The 14,035-nt window shown below is 35.7% G+C and overlaps 1 protein-coding gene across 2 annotated transcripts in view; it reads left to right on the plus strand.

Moving 5' to 3' along the window:
* The window catches only part of RNF19A (ring finger protein 19A, RBR E3 ubiquitin protein ligase), a 59,305-nt gene that overhangs the window by 25,290 nt on the left and 19,980 nt on the right, over positions 1-14,035 (plus strand). For both annotated transcript variants that reach the window (XR_014291665.1, XM_082601835.1), the window contains one exon: positions 11,184-11,392. Coding sequence is in view for 1 of the 2 variants with exons in the window: in XM_082601835.1 (XP_082457961.1) it covers positions 11,184-11,392 (209 nt within the window). In the remaining variant the exon portion in view is untranslated. The remainder of the gene's footprint in view (positions 1-11,183; positions 11,393-14,035) is intronic.

Below are 14,035 nucleotides of genomic sequence, written 5' to 3' on the forward strand. Positions count from 1 at the left end.
ATATTCACTTAAGACTGTTTTCAGAAGAAAAGGATAAGGTGGTAGAGTGCAGGATCTAGTCCTATTGATTTTCCCCATCCATTTGGAGAATTTTTATTTTGTTATAATAGATGAAATGATCAGACATTTTGTTTGTTTGCTTTTGGTGGGGGAGTCACTTGTATAAACTTAAAGACCCTTTTGAAAGGCACCTTAATGGGTGCCACAGTATGATGTGTTCATGTGTTGATGTGTTCTTGAGACACAAGATCTAGAGGTTACGTAATACTTCATTTGCCTCAAGTTTTTGAATTACAAATACCATTTTCCCAATATTTAAAGTAAAATAATTTTGCTTGTATATTTGGTTATTATGTTAACAGCAGCTCCTGTTAATAGAGTATTTACCGTGTATGGTTGTCAACTAGAAAAAAATAGTCATATGCTTTTCACGAATAAGGAAAGCCATAAACCCTGGATGAGTTTAGCATACCATTAGTAAGCCAGAGATTATAAATAAGAGTTTGGGAAAACCCAGAACTTCCAAGATTATCTGGGTATAATCAGAGACAAGGCTGAAATGTGAGTTTGATTTATCAAATGACAATTTCAGGACTCTGATCAAATCCATTATTAAAAACTTATTGAGCAGCATATTTTCAGATTGTATTTAGTCTATGAATTCCATAATTTTAAGTGAGAAAGGTAATAGTATGTTTCTAGCCTGTGCAGATTCCACCAGTTTTCCCAGGTATCACTAGCACTTGACTGTCTACCAGGGATTTCTGTGAAACATAAAGCATTAAAAATATTAGATTATCTAATTATTTAACATTCTATGAATTCATTAGTTGTGTGAAGGACTTGGAGGTACTGTTCAGTATCACATTTGTATTATGATCTCCTATATTGCAGGATGCTTGTACTGTAACATAAATAACAAAATAATATATTAAAGATACTATCTAAACTGGGCCAAGGTTGGCTGTGCTTCCAGGTGTATGGTAGGAGCAGACTCTGGACCTGTGAAGGGTTAAATTCTCAAGAAAAAGATGGGAAGAAAAAGGGATAATGAACAGTGCCTTTAAATAATTTGAGCTAGAGAAGAGCTTAGGTACGATTGTATCACTCTTGATCCTGTGGACCCCTGCAGAATATTTTTACTAGTGCAGGTGTGCACATTCATTAGAGTAGATTTCAAGTTGATTACAAATTTTAGGTTTAAAAAAAAAAGGCTTTTGCAAATCATTATAGCAAATATCCCTATAGCAAGAGTTCAAACAGAGGTATTTTGCATTTCATCTGGACAAAGTGTGATTTTCTAACTGTCTTTCATGGAACCCCAGGATAAGAGGTGTTTCACAAGTTCCTTTAAGCATTTAATAGCTTTAAAAGAAAATGTGTGAAAATGATGGAACAAATTAAAAGGAGGCTTTCGTGTCAGAATCTGTGAACAGGAGAGATTGAGAGAGTAAATCCAGGGGCACAAGCTTTCTGGTCACTAAATAGGTATGTTCTCTCGTGCTGGGTTGATGGATCATGTCATCATAGTGGATAATATCAACACTATCAAGCTAATAGAACACAATAGATAGGGCTGACATAGATTCTCACTTGTATAAGAACTTGATTTGGGGACTTGCCTGGTGGCGCAGTGGTTAAGAATCTGCCAGGCAACACGGGTTCAATCCCTGGCCCAGGGAGATCCCACAGGCCGCGGAGCAACTAAGCCCGTGTGCCACAACTACTGAGCCTGCGCTCTAGAGCCTGCGTGCCACAGCTGCTGAAGCCTGTGCACCTAGAGCCTGTGCTCTGCAACAAAGAGAAGCCACCGTGATGAGAAGCCCGCACACTGCAACGAAGAGTAGCCCCCGCTCGCCACAACTAGAGAAAGCCCGTGTGCAGCAACGAAGACCCAATGCAGCCAAAAATAAATAAATAAAATAAATACAATTTATTAAAAAAAAAAAAAAAGAACTTGATATGGGGGGAAGAATGCCAAACCAACTGGGAAAGGATTGATTATTCACCATATAGAATTGTGAAAATTAGCTATTTGAGGGGAAAAAATTAGATTGTCACCACATATAATAAATTAAAACAAAATCAAAACAGATTACAGAGGTAAGTTATATAAATAAAAGGACAAAATTAAACTAAAAGAAAATATAGATTGATTAGCTCACTTACTGCTATATTATTTAGTAAAATTGAACACACATTTACCCTATAACTTAGAAGATCCACTCCTAGTTAAATGCCTCAGAGAAACTCTTCACTTGTGTGCCAGGAGACATCTAGTTAAGAGACATGTTTAAGAATGTTCATAGGGCTTCCCAGGTGGTGCAGTGCTTGAGAGCCCGCCTGCCGATGCAGGGGACGCGGGTTCGTGCCCCGGTCCGAGAAGATCCCACATGCCGCGCAGCGGCTGGGCCCGTGAGCCATGGTCGCTGAGCCTGCATGTCTGGAGCCTGTGCTCTGCAACGGGAGAGGCCACAACGGTGAGAGGCCCGCATACCGCAAAAAAAAAAAAAAGAATGTTCATAATAGCAAAGAAACAAAACAAAAAAGTTCATTAACAGTAAAATGGATAAATACATTTAGTTTCATGGTTACCTCTTGTGAGGAAGAAGAAGGGATGTGAACTTCAAAGGGGCAATCAAGGAACTTCTAAAGCCACAGATAAACAAGGTAACCATAGGTTCTGGTTTGCCCAAGATAGTTCCAATTGATGCTTATTGTACTGGTGTAAATTTTAATAGCATTACCTTTCTTTTTCAGTAGTTCCAGTCAGGTTGTGAATTATATGATCACCCTACTGATACTATTCTTAACTTGTGTGGTAGATTCAGGGGGTATTCATTTTATTATTCTTTATAAATCCTTTGGTATATATGACATTTCTCAGTAAATTTAATTTTTTTTCATAATCTCATACTCTTAGGTATTTTGCACATTTTCTTATTGAGACATCATTGTTAAAAATAATATGGCTTAAGTATTCTAAGTATTTTGGAGAGGAAGACATGAATGTGAACTCAAGTATAAAATAATCTTAAAATAATAGAAACACCTACTTTAATATATTCCTTTATTATGAAAACCACTTGATTGTTACATAAGTTTAACAGAGAATTAGTCATGATTAATTTGGCTATAAATTAATTTTTGGTTTTGGTGGTTGTTAGCCTTACGCACAAAGGACAAAGAAAACATGTCACAGAGATTAATTACTTTATGTATTTTCATTTGTATTCAATTTATGCTGGCTCACTAGATTAGTAAGAGCATATTTTATATACTTGATTATGTTATAGGTTTTATGGTTGTGTTACGTGGAAAAGATCACCCTCTGACAAAATTTATACATATGCTTTGAAAACATAGAATACTGCATAAGACCTCATTACAAATTACAATTGTGCTTAGCATGAGCGTGGACAGACCTGATTTTGAATCTCTTATCCTATCATGTTTTAAGGATTGAGAAGGTTTTTAATGTTATTGCTAGCATAATTCCTAGCACACAGTAAGGTTTTTATAGTTCTTATTTATCATTCCTCATCTCCATTTCTGAAGTTTTGTTTTTTTAAATCAGACAGTTCTTCAAATATTTACTGCACCCGTGTGTGAGGTACTGGGGATTTTTAATAACTAACAAAAGATGAAAATCTCTGCCCTCTTGGAACTTATTAAAATCTTTGGATTCACAGAGAGAAATTTCTTATTTAAACTCTATTTATTACTGAAATCTGGCACAGGGGATACTGGTAAATATCTGACTGTTTGACAGTTATTCATAATGCATAGCCAGTAAGTATGTACTAGGGCCACAGGCATGCGTGTAGTATTTTAATCCCTTTCATTGTACAACACACTTGAAAGACTTTTTTCCAGAAATGCTAAATGTGAAATTATGTTTTCCTCTTGCTTTTGATACTTACCAAAATGACCATTTTCTGTATCTGACACCAATTTTACTTAAACATGTAGTTTAACACACTGAGAAATATTGCCCTTAACTCAGAGTAGAAAGAAAACCTGACCTGGTTTCTATTTGAGACCTCTGAGGGTTTCTGACCTAACAGTCTTTCCACTCTTCTGAGGGCCAGGGCAGATTAAGCTTGTTTAAAGGACAGTATGTGTTTCTGAACCCCTCTTGTGAAGGGGTCTAGGAGGCCAAACGTGTGTGCTGTGATTTAACCAGGGTGAAGTTACCTGGACTGCTTCTAGAACATGCCAGTCTATACAGGTTCAGAGAAAAATCTGGCCATGGCTGAGGAAAAGAATTACAGTGAGGGACATGTAGGAGGGGAAGCATAAGACCTGTCTTGGATAAAAATATCTATTACCTCTGCCTAGGAGGCTTAGTTTGTACATTGTCTAGGCAGATAGCAAAAACCTGGCATCTTGGTTTCTGTCATCACTTGTTTCGGTTGGCTAAGACTACCCTTCTGCTAGCACACATTATCCATGTTATCTCGTGTGAGTGCTTCTGACTTTGCTGGGGAGCTTTGAATATGCAGGAACATTTATTATACTAGAGTATAGGTAATGATTTAATATCTGTGAGCCCCTCAAGAGTAAAAATAAAAAGTATTTTTTTCTTTATAACCACAGGTTAACCGCATGCTCAATAAAGAGTTATTGAATGAACAAATCTGAATATATGTCATTAATGTAAATCATATGTCTTAGGAACAGTTAATAAACCATTTTTAAGCAGTGTGCTCAACTATAATCAGGTTTGTTAAGCTTTGAGCTGATTTACTGACATTTAAATGGCTCTAAATAATAACTTACTCTGGTGGAAGATACTGTTCATAATGGGTACTGTTCATAATGGAGTGGCACCATAGGCTTAGGAACTAAGGAACATGTATTTTTAGAATTTTATTCTATCTATATGACTCTCATTCCCATCCTCCAAAGAAGGGTTTTAGCCATAACTTGCCCGTCTTTTGACATGCTGGAAATGCTTTTGTAGGCTAACCTTTTAGAGCAGAGAGCAGGTCCAACTTTGATTTTCTCCCGAGGAAACAAGTACATGTGTCTGAGAAAACAAGAACCGAGTTGATACATAAGACCCAGGAGACATATCAGCTTTCTTTTACTAATTAGCTAAAGAAGTTAGCTTTAGATATGCATCCCAAATGGCCTAACACTCCACCCTGAAATTAGACAGACTTCTGCAAATAATCTGGGCGGTTCTCTACAACCGTCGACCTCCCCTCCCCTACAGCATGTACTGGAAAGCAGAACAGAAAGCATCCTCTCTAGGAAAGGAGATCCTGAAAGGGGGAACCAGGAGATGAGCCTTACTTTGTCTAGACCGTCTCTCAAATATATTAAGTCACTCCTTTTCCACAGAATAATAGTAACTTCTTGCTAATGGAATCATGAGCCTATTGATTTGAATATAAAACTTGACTTTTCCCCTTAACTGGATCAAGTAATTTTGGTATTTCTGATTATATTTTCTTTGTTCTTTAAAGGTTGTGTTAAAGCTTTGTGCTTTTGGGGGAAAAGTTATCTTGGACTCCTGGATAATCTTTCTTTTCTTTTTTCTCATTTTTTAATTAAAATTTTTATTGGGCTTCCCTGGTGGTGCAGTGGTTGGGAGTCCGCCTGCCGATGCAGAGGACGCAGGTTCGTGCCCTGGTCCGCGAGGATCCCACATGCCGCGGAGGGGCTGGGCCCGTGGGCCATGGACGCTGGGCCTGCGCGTCCGGAGCCTGTGCTCCGCAACGGGAGAGGCCACAGCAGTGAGAGGCCCGCGTACCAAAAAAAAAAAAAAATTTTTTTTATTGAGACTATTATATCTTTCTTAGGATTCCATTTCACGTTTGGTGTAGTTTGTTCTTCTTACTTGTTCCTTCAGGAGGAATTTGCTCTAGGCAGAGTATACGACCCTAGTTGGTATTCCTACCTCCTCAGTGCTAATTTGTGGAACTCTAGTACTGTGAAACACTCCCAGGAAATACATGTCATGGTCAAATAAATTTGGAAAATAATGTTTACTATATATGTACATTACTGGTATGTTAAAAATTATTTTAGCAAATCCTATAGTAAAAAAACAAACAAAAAAGTACTTTAATTTTGCTTAGCATGTCCCTAACTTGACCATTGAGTTCTTTCTTAGTATGTTTCACCTATTAACAATCCAACAAATAGAAAATATTTCTGGAAAAACTGCCCTGTTTCAGTCTCTTTCTGTCTTTCCCACTTTCTTCCTTTCCCTCCACTGCTGCTAAGTAGAAAGGTTTAAACATTTCAAGTAACTAGAGATCTTCAGCTGAAAAATAGAGACAGAAAGTAAGACCTGAGTTAAATAAGGGATCATAGAAGGAAATGGAACTATCTTCTGAACCAAGATTTGTGTACTGTTTAAGCCAGAGATGTTTAGTTAGCCAACTAGTATTATTCAGTTATTTCTGTGACCTTCTGCTGAGCCTGTTATTTTCTCAAATAATACCTAATGCATTAGAGCATTGAAATTTTTCTTTAAAGCAAATATTTTGTATTTAATTTAGTTTTACCATTTGCTTCCATTATAATTTGAGATTTATAATTTCCAGTGGAAAATAAGTTTGGCTCTCACACAATGAAAATCATCTTCAAGAGTCCTGGCATTCTGTTTTCAAAATATGTGAATGCTAGGTACATTTAATTGCTCAATATATTATATAATAGAATGTGCTTAACACAGTTACTAAGATTGAATGTGTATGAAAACGGAACACTTACATAGTAAACTCTCAGTAATTGTTAGCATAAGAAAAAAGTTCTAGACAAAATACCCTAACTTCTATAGTTATCAAAATTCACAGTCATGAAAATATTTGGTTAGTATTGTTAAAGATAATCCTGTTTTTCTTTGGAATTTGCTTAGATTGAATGGGACTTAAATGTTTAGCTCTGGAGTAGGACATCTTAGCTTTTCTATTTAAAAAAATACTGCAGAGTAGCGTAAAACAAGTTTGATGTACTTTATCTCTAACATTTGAGTACATATGATGTGCTGTAAACTAATTCTCTCTTTTCCTTCCCTCTCTCCTCTCTCTTTCTCTCTCCTCTCTCTCTCTCTCCTCTCTTTCTCTCCCTCCCTCCCTACACACACACACACACACTCACACACATTGTTTTATTTAAACAACATAACTTTTTGTTATTACTAATTTTTTTAAAATTTAATTTATTATTTTTGGCCGCGTTGGGTCTTCGTTGCTGCACACGGGCTTCCTCTAGTTGCGGTGAGCAGGGGCTACTCTTCGTTGTGGTGTGCGGGCTTCTCATTGTGGTGGCTTTTCTTGTTGAGGAGCACGGTCTCTAGGCGCGTGGGCTTCAGTAGTTGTGGCTCGCGGGCTCTAGAGCGCAGGCTCAGTAGTTGTGGCGCACGGGCTTAGTTGCTCCGCGTCATGTGGGATCTTCCTGGACCAGGGCTCGAACCTGTGTCCCCTGCATTGGCAGGCGGATTCTTAACCACTGTGCCACCAGGGAAGCCCTATTACGTCCTAACTTTTGAGATACATCAAAACCTACATTTTCACAAAAGCCAAGTGGCCAGATGTTTAATCAGTATTCAAGGTCAAAGTCAAATATCACCAGTGATGAACTTTTGAGATACAGGAATAAATATAAAATTTTATTTTAAGAATTAATTTTTAAAAATTAGCCATCATATTAAATGTTTGACATCATGATGCGGGAATGGTAATTAACTAATTAGCTAACATGTCAGCTGTTAGTTTGCTCCCGGTAATTACACTGCATATTTTAAAAATTCTAAATAGATATCTATAAGCAGTCATTTTCAACAAGCTTAAGTCTCTAGACTCAAAACTTTAAGTAATTTTCATCTTAAAGCAGTTTATAAAGCTCTTTGGAAATCTGATTATTGAGAAGAAAATATGAGTCCTCAGTTTTTTCACCATAACCCTTCATGTTTTTATGAATATTTTGCCAAATTTTGGAACTTGTGAAATTTTGAAATGGCAAAATTGACATTCTGCTTTTAATTCTTCTTGTCAAGATGTGAAGAATTCCCTAAAAGGGCTTTTTCTTGAAAGGCTATCTCTAGATAGCCTAAATCACCAACTGGAAATTAAGTCAGTTCTTAAGAGTCTCGCTTAGTGATACACTAGTGCACTGCACAGCCTCTTCAAAGGTTAGGATTACGATACAGCCGAAGTTCTGCTAACCTACCTCATATATGTTTGTAAGTATGTGTTTTCTCAGAAAGGATATCTTCTTCCTAGATTTACCTAGTTAAAGCAATCTCGATGTTCATATTTACTGTAAATCTGTTTCCCTATTGAATTATTTGAAAGTTCTTAAGCTTGTGTCTAAATTTGGCTTTCACAATCATCACTAAGAATTACTGCATTTTATTCTTGCAGCACGGTGTACATTTATACTTCAGTTGTCCAGTAAGATTTCACCATATAAAGCAGTAAGATTTTTACTTTATGTCTAGAAAGGCTATCGGTGTTTATTTTAAAATGAATATTCAGATATTAATATTCAGTCTAAATGACATACATTATTTTAAAAGATGTAGAAATGGTAATGGTCATTAATCAAGCATAAATGCAGAGGTACTAGAAATGTCATTGAAGCAGTCATTTGCTTATTTGGCCTTCTAAAGGTCAAGGCCAAAGCTGAAGCTGTTTTTGGCTGAATACTGAGGCTAAGCCAAACTTTAGTGAATCCCTATTTTATGTTTGGGAAAACTTAGTTGTAGGGAGATTGTGTAACTTACATAAAATTATACAGGTAATAAGTGGTAGAAGTGGAGTTTGGTAGTCTGAACTTTTCTTCTGCTTTTATAAATTGTGACTGACTTAAAAAAATAGTTGGTCTTAACATAGTCCCCTACACACACACGGGTTTCCCCGTTCTGTCTCTCGCCTTCCCTCCTTTTTTCAAGAAAAAGTACGATAGAGAAGAGGTTTAGAAGAGAATGCCATTTCCTTTTCACTGAAATTACTACTGTTATAAAGACTGCTTTAGATTATAACTTGGGAGAAAATAAAGAGTCTTTCAAGAATTGTTTTCTTTTTATTGAGACTGCAATGAATAAGCTGTCAGGGAAATGGAACTTTTGTAGATTACCCTGTGTTGGTTTAAATTGCCTTTAATTCAGTCGTGTTTGAACACATTTATGATAGACAATGGTAATTGGAAAATGGCCTATCAAAAATAAATTGGAATTTCATATGTAAAATTTAAGTTTAAAGGGTGAGATACTAAGGAAGCAAGAGGTCCAAAAATTGGAGAAACTTCCTTACTCTTAACATTTTGCACAATTTAATAGATTTTCTTGAAATTCAATAAAAATCTCTGTTACAACTATTATTTAAATTTTATTCCAGTAAGAAGAGGAGCCCTGAAAAACTCCCCTAAATTTCTAGGCAAAATGTTTGATATTTACAAAAGCCTCTTATGCATAGATGACTTGTTTGTGTCTCTTTCAAACACTAGGCTTTTTTAATTGAAAGTTTTATTGAGATGATTGTAGATTTATATGTAGTTGTAAGAAATAATACAGAGATATTCTGTATATATCCTTCAAACAGTTTTCCTCCGTGGTACCATTATAGCAAGGCTATAAAGCAATATCACAACTAGGATATCGATATTGATACAATCTACCTATCTTATTCAGACTTCCCCAGTTTTACCTGTATTTATTTTTGTGTGTGTATTTATATACCATTTTATCACCTGTAGGTTTGTGTATCCATATCCACCACCATAGTCAAGGTACTGAGCAATTCCATCACAACAAATATCCCTCATATTGCTCTTTTTAAATACATCCCTCGCTCCTGCCTGCACCTTGACCCCACCCCATTCCTAACTGCTGGCCACCACGGATCTGTTTTCCGTCTCTAAAATTTTGTCATTTCAAAAATGTTATATAAATAGAATTATAGGGCTTCCCTGGTGGTGCAGCGGTTGAGAGTCCGCCTGCCAATGCAGGGGACATGGGTTCGTGCCACGGTCTGGGAGGATCCCACATGCCGCAGAGCGGCTGGGCCCGTGAGCCATGGCCGCTGAGCCTGTGTGTCCGGAGCCTGTGCTCCGCAACGGGAGAGGCCACAACAGTGAGAGGCCCACGTACCGCAAAAAAAAAAAAAAAAAAAAGAATCATAAAGTATGAGACTGACTTTTTTCACTCAGCATAATACCCCAGAGATTCATCCAAGTTGTTAAGTTTGTCAGTAGTTCCTTTTTGTTGTTGAGTAGTACGCATGGTATATATGCATCATAATTTGTTTAACCATTCACCTGTTGAAGAAGAACATCTGGGCTGTTTCCAGTTTTGGGGCTATTACAAATAAAGCTGCTGTAAACATTTGTATACAGGCTTTTGTGTAAACATAAGTTTTCATTTCTCTGGGATAAATGAGTGCCCAGAATTTATTTTAAGTCAGAAATTCTTAAAGTGCCAAAAATATTAACTCAGAAAACAGATATTAGTCACAAATCTGCTGTTCTCAGTTTTTTTTTCTGAAGCAAAATAACAAATTTCCTGATGGAAAACTAAAGTTTGTATACCTTTTACTAGGAGATTGGCATCAAAGACAACTTCTGCCATGCATCTTAAAAACAAAAATATGAGAATTTATGCATAAACACAAGATATTCACAAAATGTATGAATTGGCCTCATTTGCCATTAACTGATAGGTAGAGCTGATCCATAGTCATTATAATTTTAAATAGGTAATTTTTTTATCTTTCTGATTTTAGCGTTAACAAGTAGTTGTAAAAATTAGAAATATGTAAGTATATAAAGAAGAAAAAAACCTAATACCAGGGAAACTACTGTTAAGACTTTTGGTATATTTCTTTTTAGTCTTTTCTATGTGCATATAATACTAACTTAATAGAATTTTTATAAAATTAGGACTAGGCTATATATACAGTTTGGTGTCCTAGTTAAAAGTTGAAAGTTAAGTTGAAAATTAAACTTTAATAATTTTTTTAGGCATTTATATGTCTTCATTTGTGAACTATTTATTTTTTCCCCATTTTTATATTGATGAGATAGATAGTTTTAGGGTTTATGACTGTTAGCTCATGCATAAATAGAAAACTTTTTCAGGAATAGCATATAAATTGGATAGTATTTTTACTTAATGAGTATCTCTTATTTTACATCACATTTTAAATCTTTTTTCTTGTTCTTTAAAGGTATGCTGTGATAGCATTTGGATGTGCTAGCTGTCCAAAATTAACTTGTGGGCGAGAAGGCTGTGGAACAGAGTTTTGCTACCACTGTAAACAGATTTGGCACCCCAATCAGACCTGTGATGCTGCTCGACAGGAGAGAGCCCAGAGTTTACGTCTGAGAACTATACGTTCTTCGTCCATTAGTTATAGTCAAGAGTCTGGAGCAGCAGGTATTTACATCTCACTTCTTTTAGTAAATATTTGACACATATAGAACACCAGTTATTTTAATTTAAAAATGCAATATTCAGTCCCTGTATCCTTTCAGTTTTCAAAAGTGTTTTACGTGTTAGCATTTCTGTCCCAGAAGCACTCATTCTTTCTGTAGAAGAAAGTGGTATTGAGTTGGAAAGATTTTATTGTCCAAAAAAAAGGAAGAAAGGAAGTGGCAGTGATGATTTATATAACTGATAGCTGAAGATGGTCTGAAACTGATGTTTATAAAGGTGTTTTATGCAAAGCTTAGCAACTATTTTAAAAAAATATATTAATTTTGAATATATTACCCTTAGAGATTATTTCTCATTGTATAAATATCACCCAGTTACAGATTTAAAACAGTATTTATTTTTGGAATCCTTTTCATTTACATGTTTTGTGAAATACAATTTTTATTTACAGATATTACCAATTCCAGGATCAGGGATTCAGAATCATACCTTAGTGAGGAGTACACTAAGAACTTTGTGTCTTTGGCTAGGAATTTAAAAATTACTTGGAGGGGCTTCCCTGGTGGCGCAGTGGTAGAGAGTCCGCCTGCCGATGCAGGGGACACGGGTTCGTGCCCCGGTCCGGGAGGATCCCACATGCCGCGGAGCGGCTGGGCCCGTGAGCCATGGCCGCTGAGCCTGCGCGTCCGGAGCCTGTGCTCCGCAACGGGAGAGGCCACAACAGTGAGAGGCCCATGTACCGCAAAAAAAAAAAAAAAATTACTTGGAGATCTATACATGAGCAAACATATACATCTCATAAATCTTAAAAAATTTTTTAAAAGTCTGACCATCTTAATGTTCTTTGAATAAAAATTCAAAAAACTAATATTTCACATTCATAGAATTTTCACTGTTTATTGGAACTTCAGTCATTTTTAGAAAAATATTAACTTTTTTCATTGATTATAAAAGGAAAAAACTTGGAAAATACAGAAATTTATCAAGAAAATAATTTACATTCCTACCAGCAGTGTATTAAAATAGTCATGTACTTTATGCTACTAGAAAAAAAAGTCTTAATATTTAAAGTTGAATTTAAAATTAAATAAACTTTAAATTCAACACTTAATATTTTATACAATGGACATGGATTTTCATGCTTGTTCACTGATTGACTTGTTTTATTTCCTTTCCTAAAGATTTGGGGTAGAACTCCAAAGGTATTAATAATAATCTGTAGGTATTGGTTCAGAAGCAATTCAGAGAGGACCTGAGTATACCTAAACTGTCCTCTGTAGAGTCAGCTATAGCTATTAAGTGGTCCCCTTGGAAATGATATCCCTCTTCTCTAAGTGGGGATGGATATTTATCGCTTACAGGACACACAGACATATAGAGTAGGAGAGTGGACTCTGGAATCATCGTCTAGATTCGAATTCCAGCTTCTTCACTTATTCTCTGTGTGACTCTGAGCAAGTTATTTGCCTCATCTATAAGATAAAGATACTAATAATACTTAAGTCCATAGGTTGAAACATTTCCTGGCTCATAGTAAGTGCTCTGGCTATATGAGATAGGGAAACTTAGAGAAACCACGGTCCCCTGCTAGAGATTTGCATATATCTGAACCATCATTAAAGAAAAAAAAAAAAAGAAAAGAAATGACTAAGAGATGACTTTTGTTATTAATTTTAAAGTAAACATCATGATTTAGTCACATCCCAATGAATGTTGGTCTTCCTTATAGTCCTCGTGGGGGATTTTATGTTTATTTAGCAGTGCTGTCCTGGAATGCCTTACTGGTCATAACCCTTATACATTCACTTAAAATTATCCCTTTAATGTGAGTTTGATTTCTGGGGATAACCAAAAGTTCCTTTGCAGCTAAGTTTAACACCTAGTGTAACATACCAAGTTGAATCACTGGTTTGGTATGGATCCAAAGTAAGATGTGCTGATATGATCATGAGTGTGACTTTTTATATATATAAAGTAGCTTTGAAAGTAATTATGAAAGAAAAACTTCCAAATGATTTGGGTTAAATAGTAGCATTGCTGGAATAGCCTCCCTCCCAAGGTGATTATTTTAAAAAATAAACTTCATTTGGAATTTTTCCATGTTGATTTAAAAATCTTATCTCATTTTTCTGAAAATATAAGGTACATGCATTTCCACCTACAGTGTTCCAAAAATAAAGGCTCTCAGAACAAAAGTTTAGTGGTAGTTTCCTTGATGTAATCTATAAAAAAATTAAAACCTTGAACTTGGCTTTTCACTGACTCGTGGAAAGACCAAGAGGAAAGGAAACTACCATCTGAAATAGTTTTATTAATTCCTATTGTTCTAGGTATTGTGGTAGTTTTTGGTCTCATCATCATGATACATTAAAAGATAGTCTGCACTTTTAATAATAATTGCTTGGTATAATAATAATAATTGGTTGGCTATTTCTTTCTAATCAGTTACCTGAAGTTAAATAAGTATGCTTAATTATATGGTACATTAAATAATTTCTATTATGATTATATTTGTCTTTAAACTCTGACAGTATTGCATCTACATGAGACTCGTATAGCTACCAGGGAGTTAACACACTTTGAGTTACTGCATTTTAAATGAAACACATATTTTTCATTTTTGTTACCATGTTTCTCCCCCTT

Source organism: Mesoplodon mirus (assembly GCF_964341445.2).
Source record: "Mesoplodon mirus genome assembly, chromosome: 16".
Taxonomy (NCBI): domain Eukaryota; kingdom Metazoa; phylum Chordata; class Mammalia; order Artiodactyla; family Ziphiidae; genus Mesoplodon; species Mesoplodon mirus.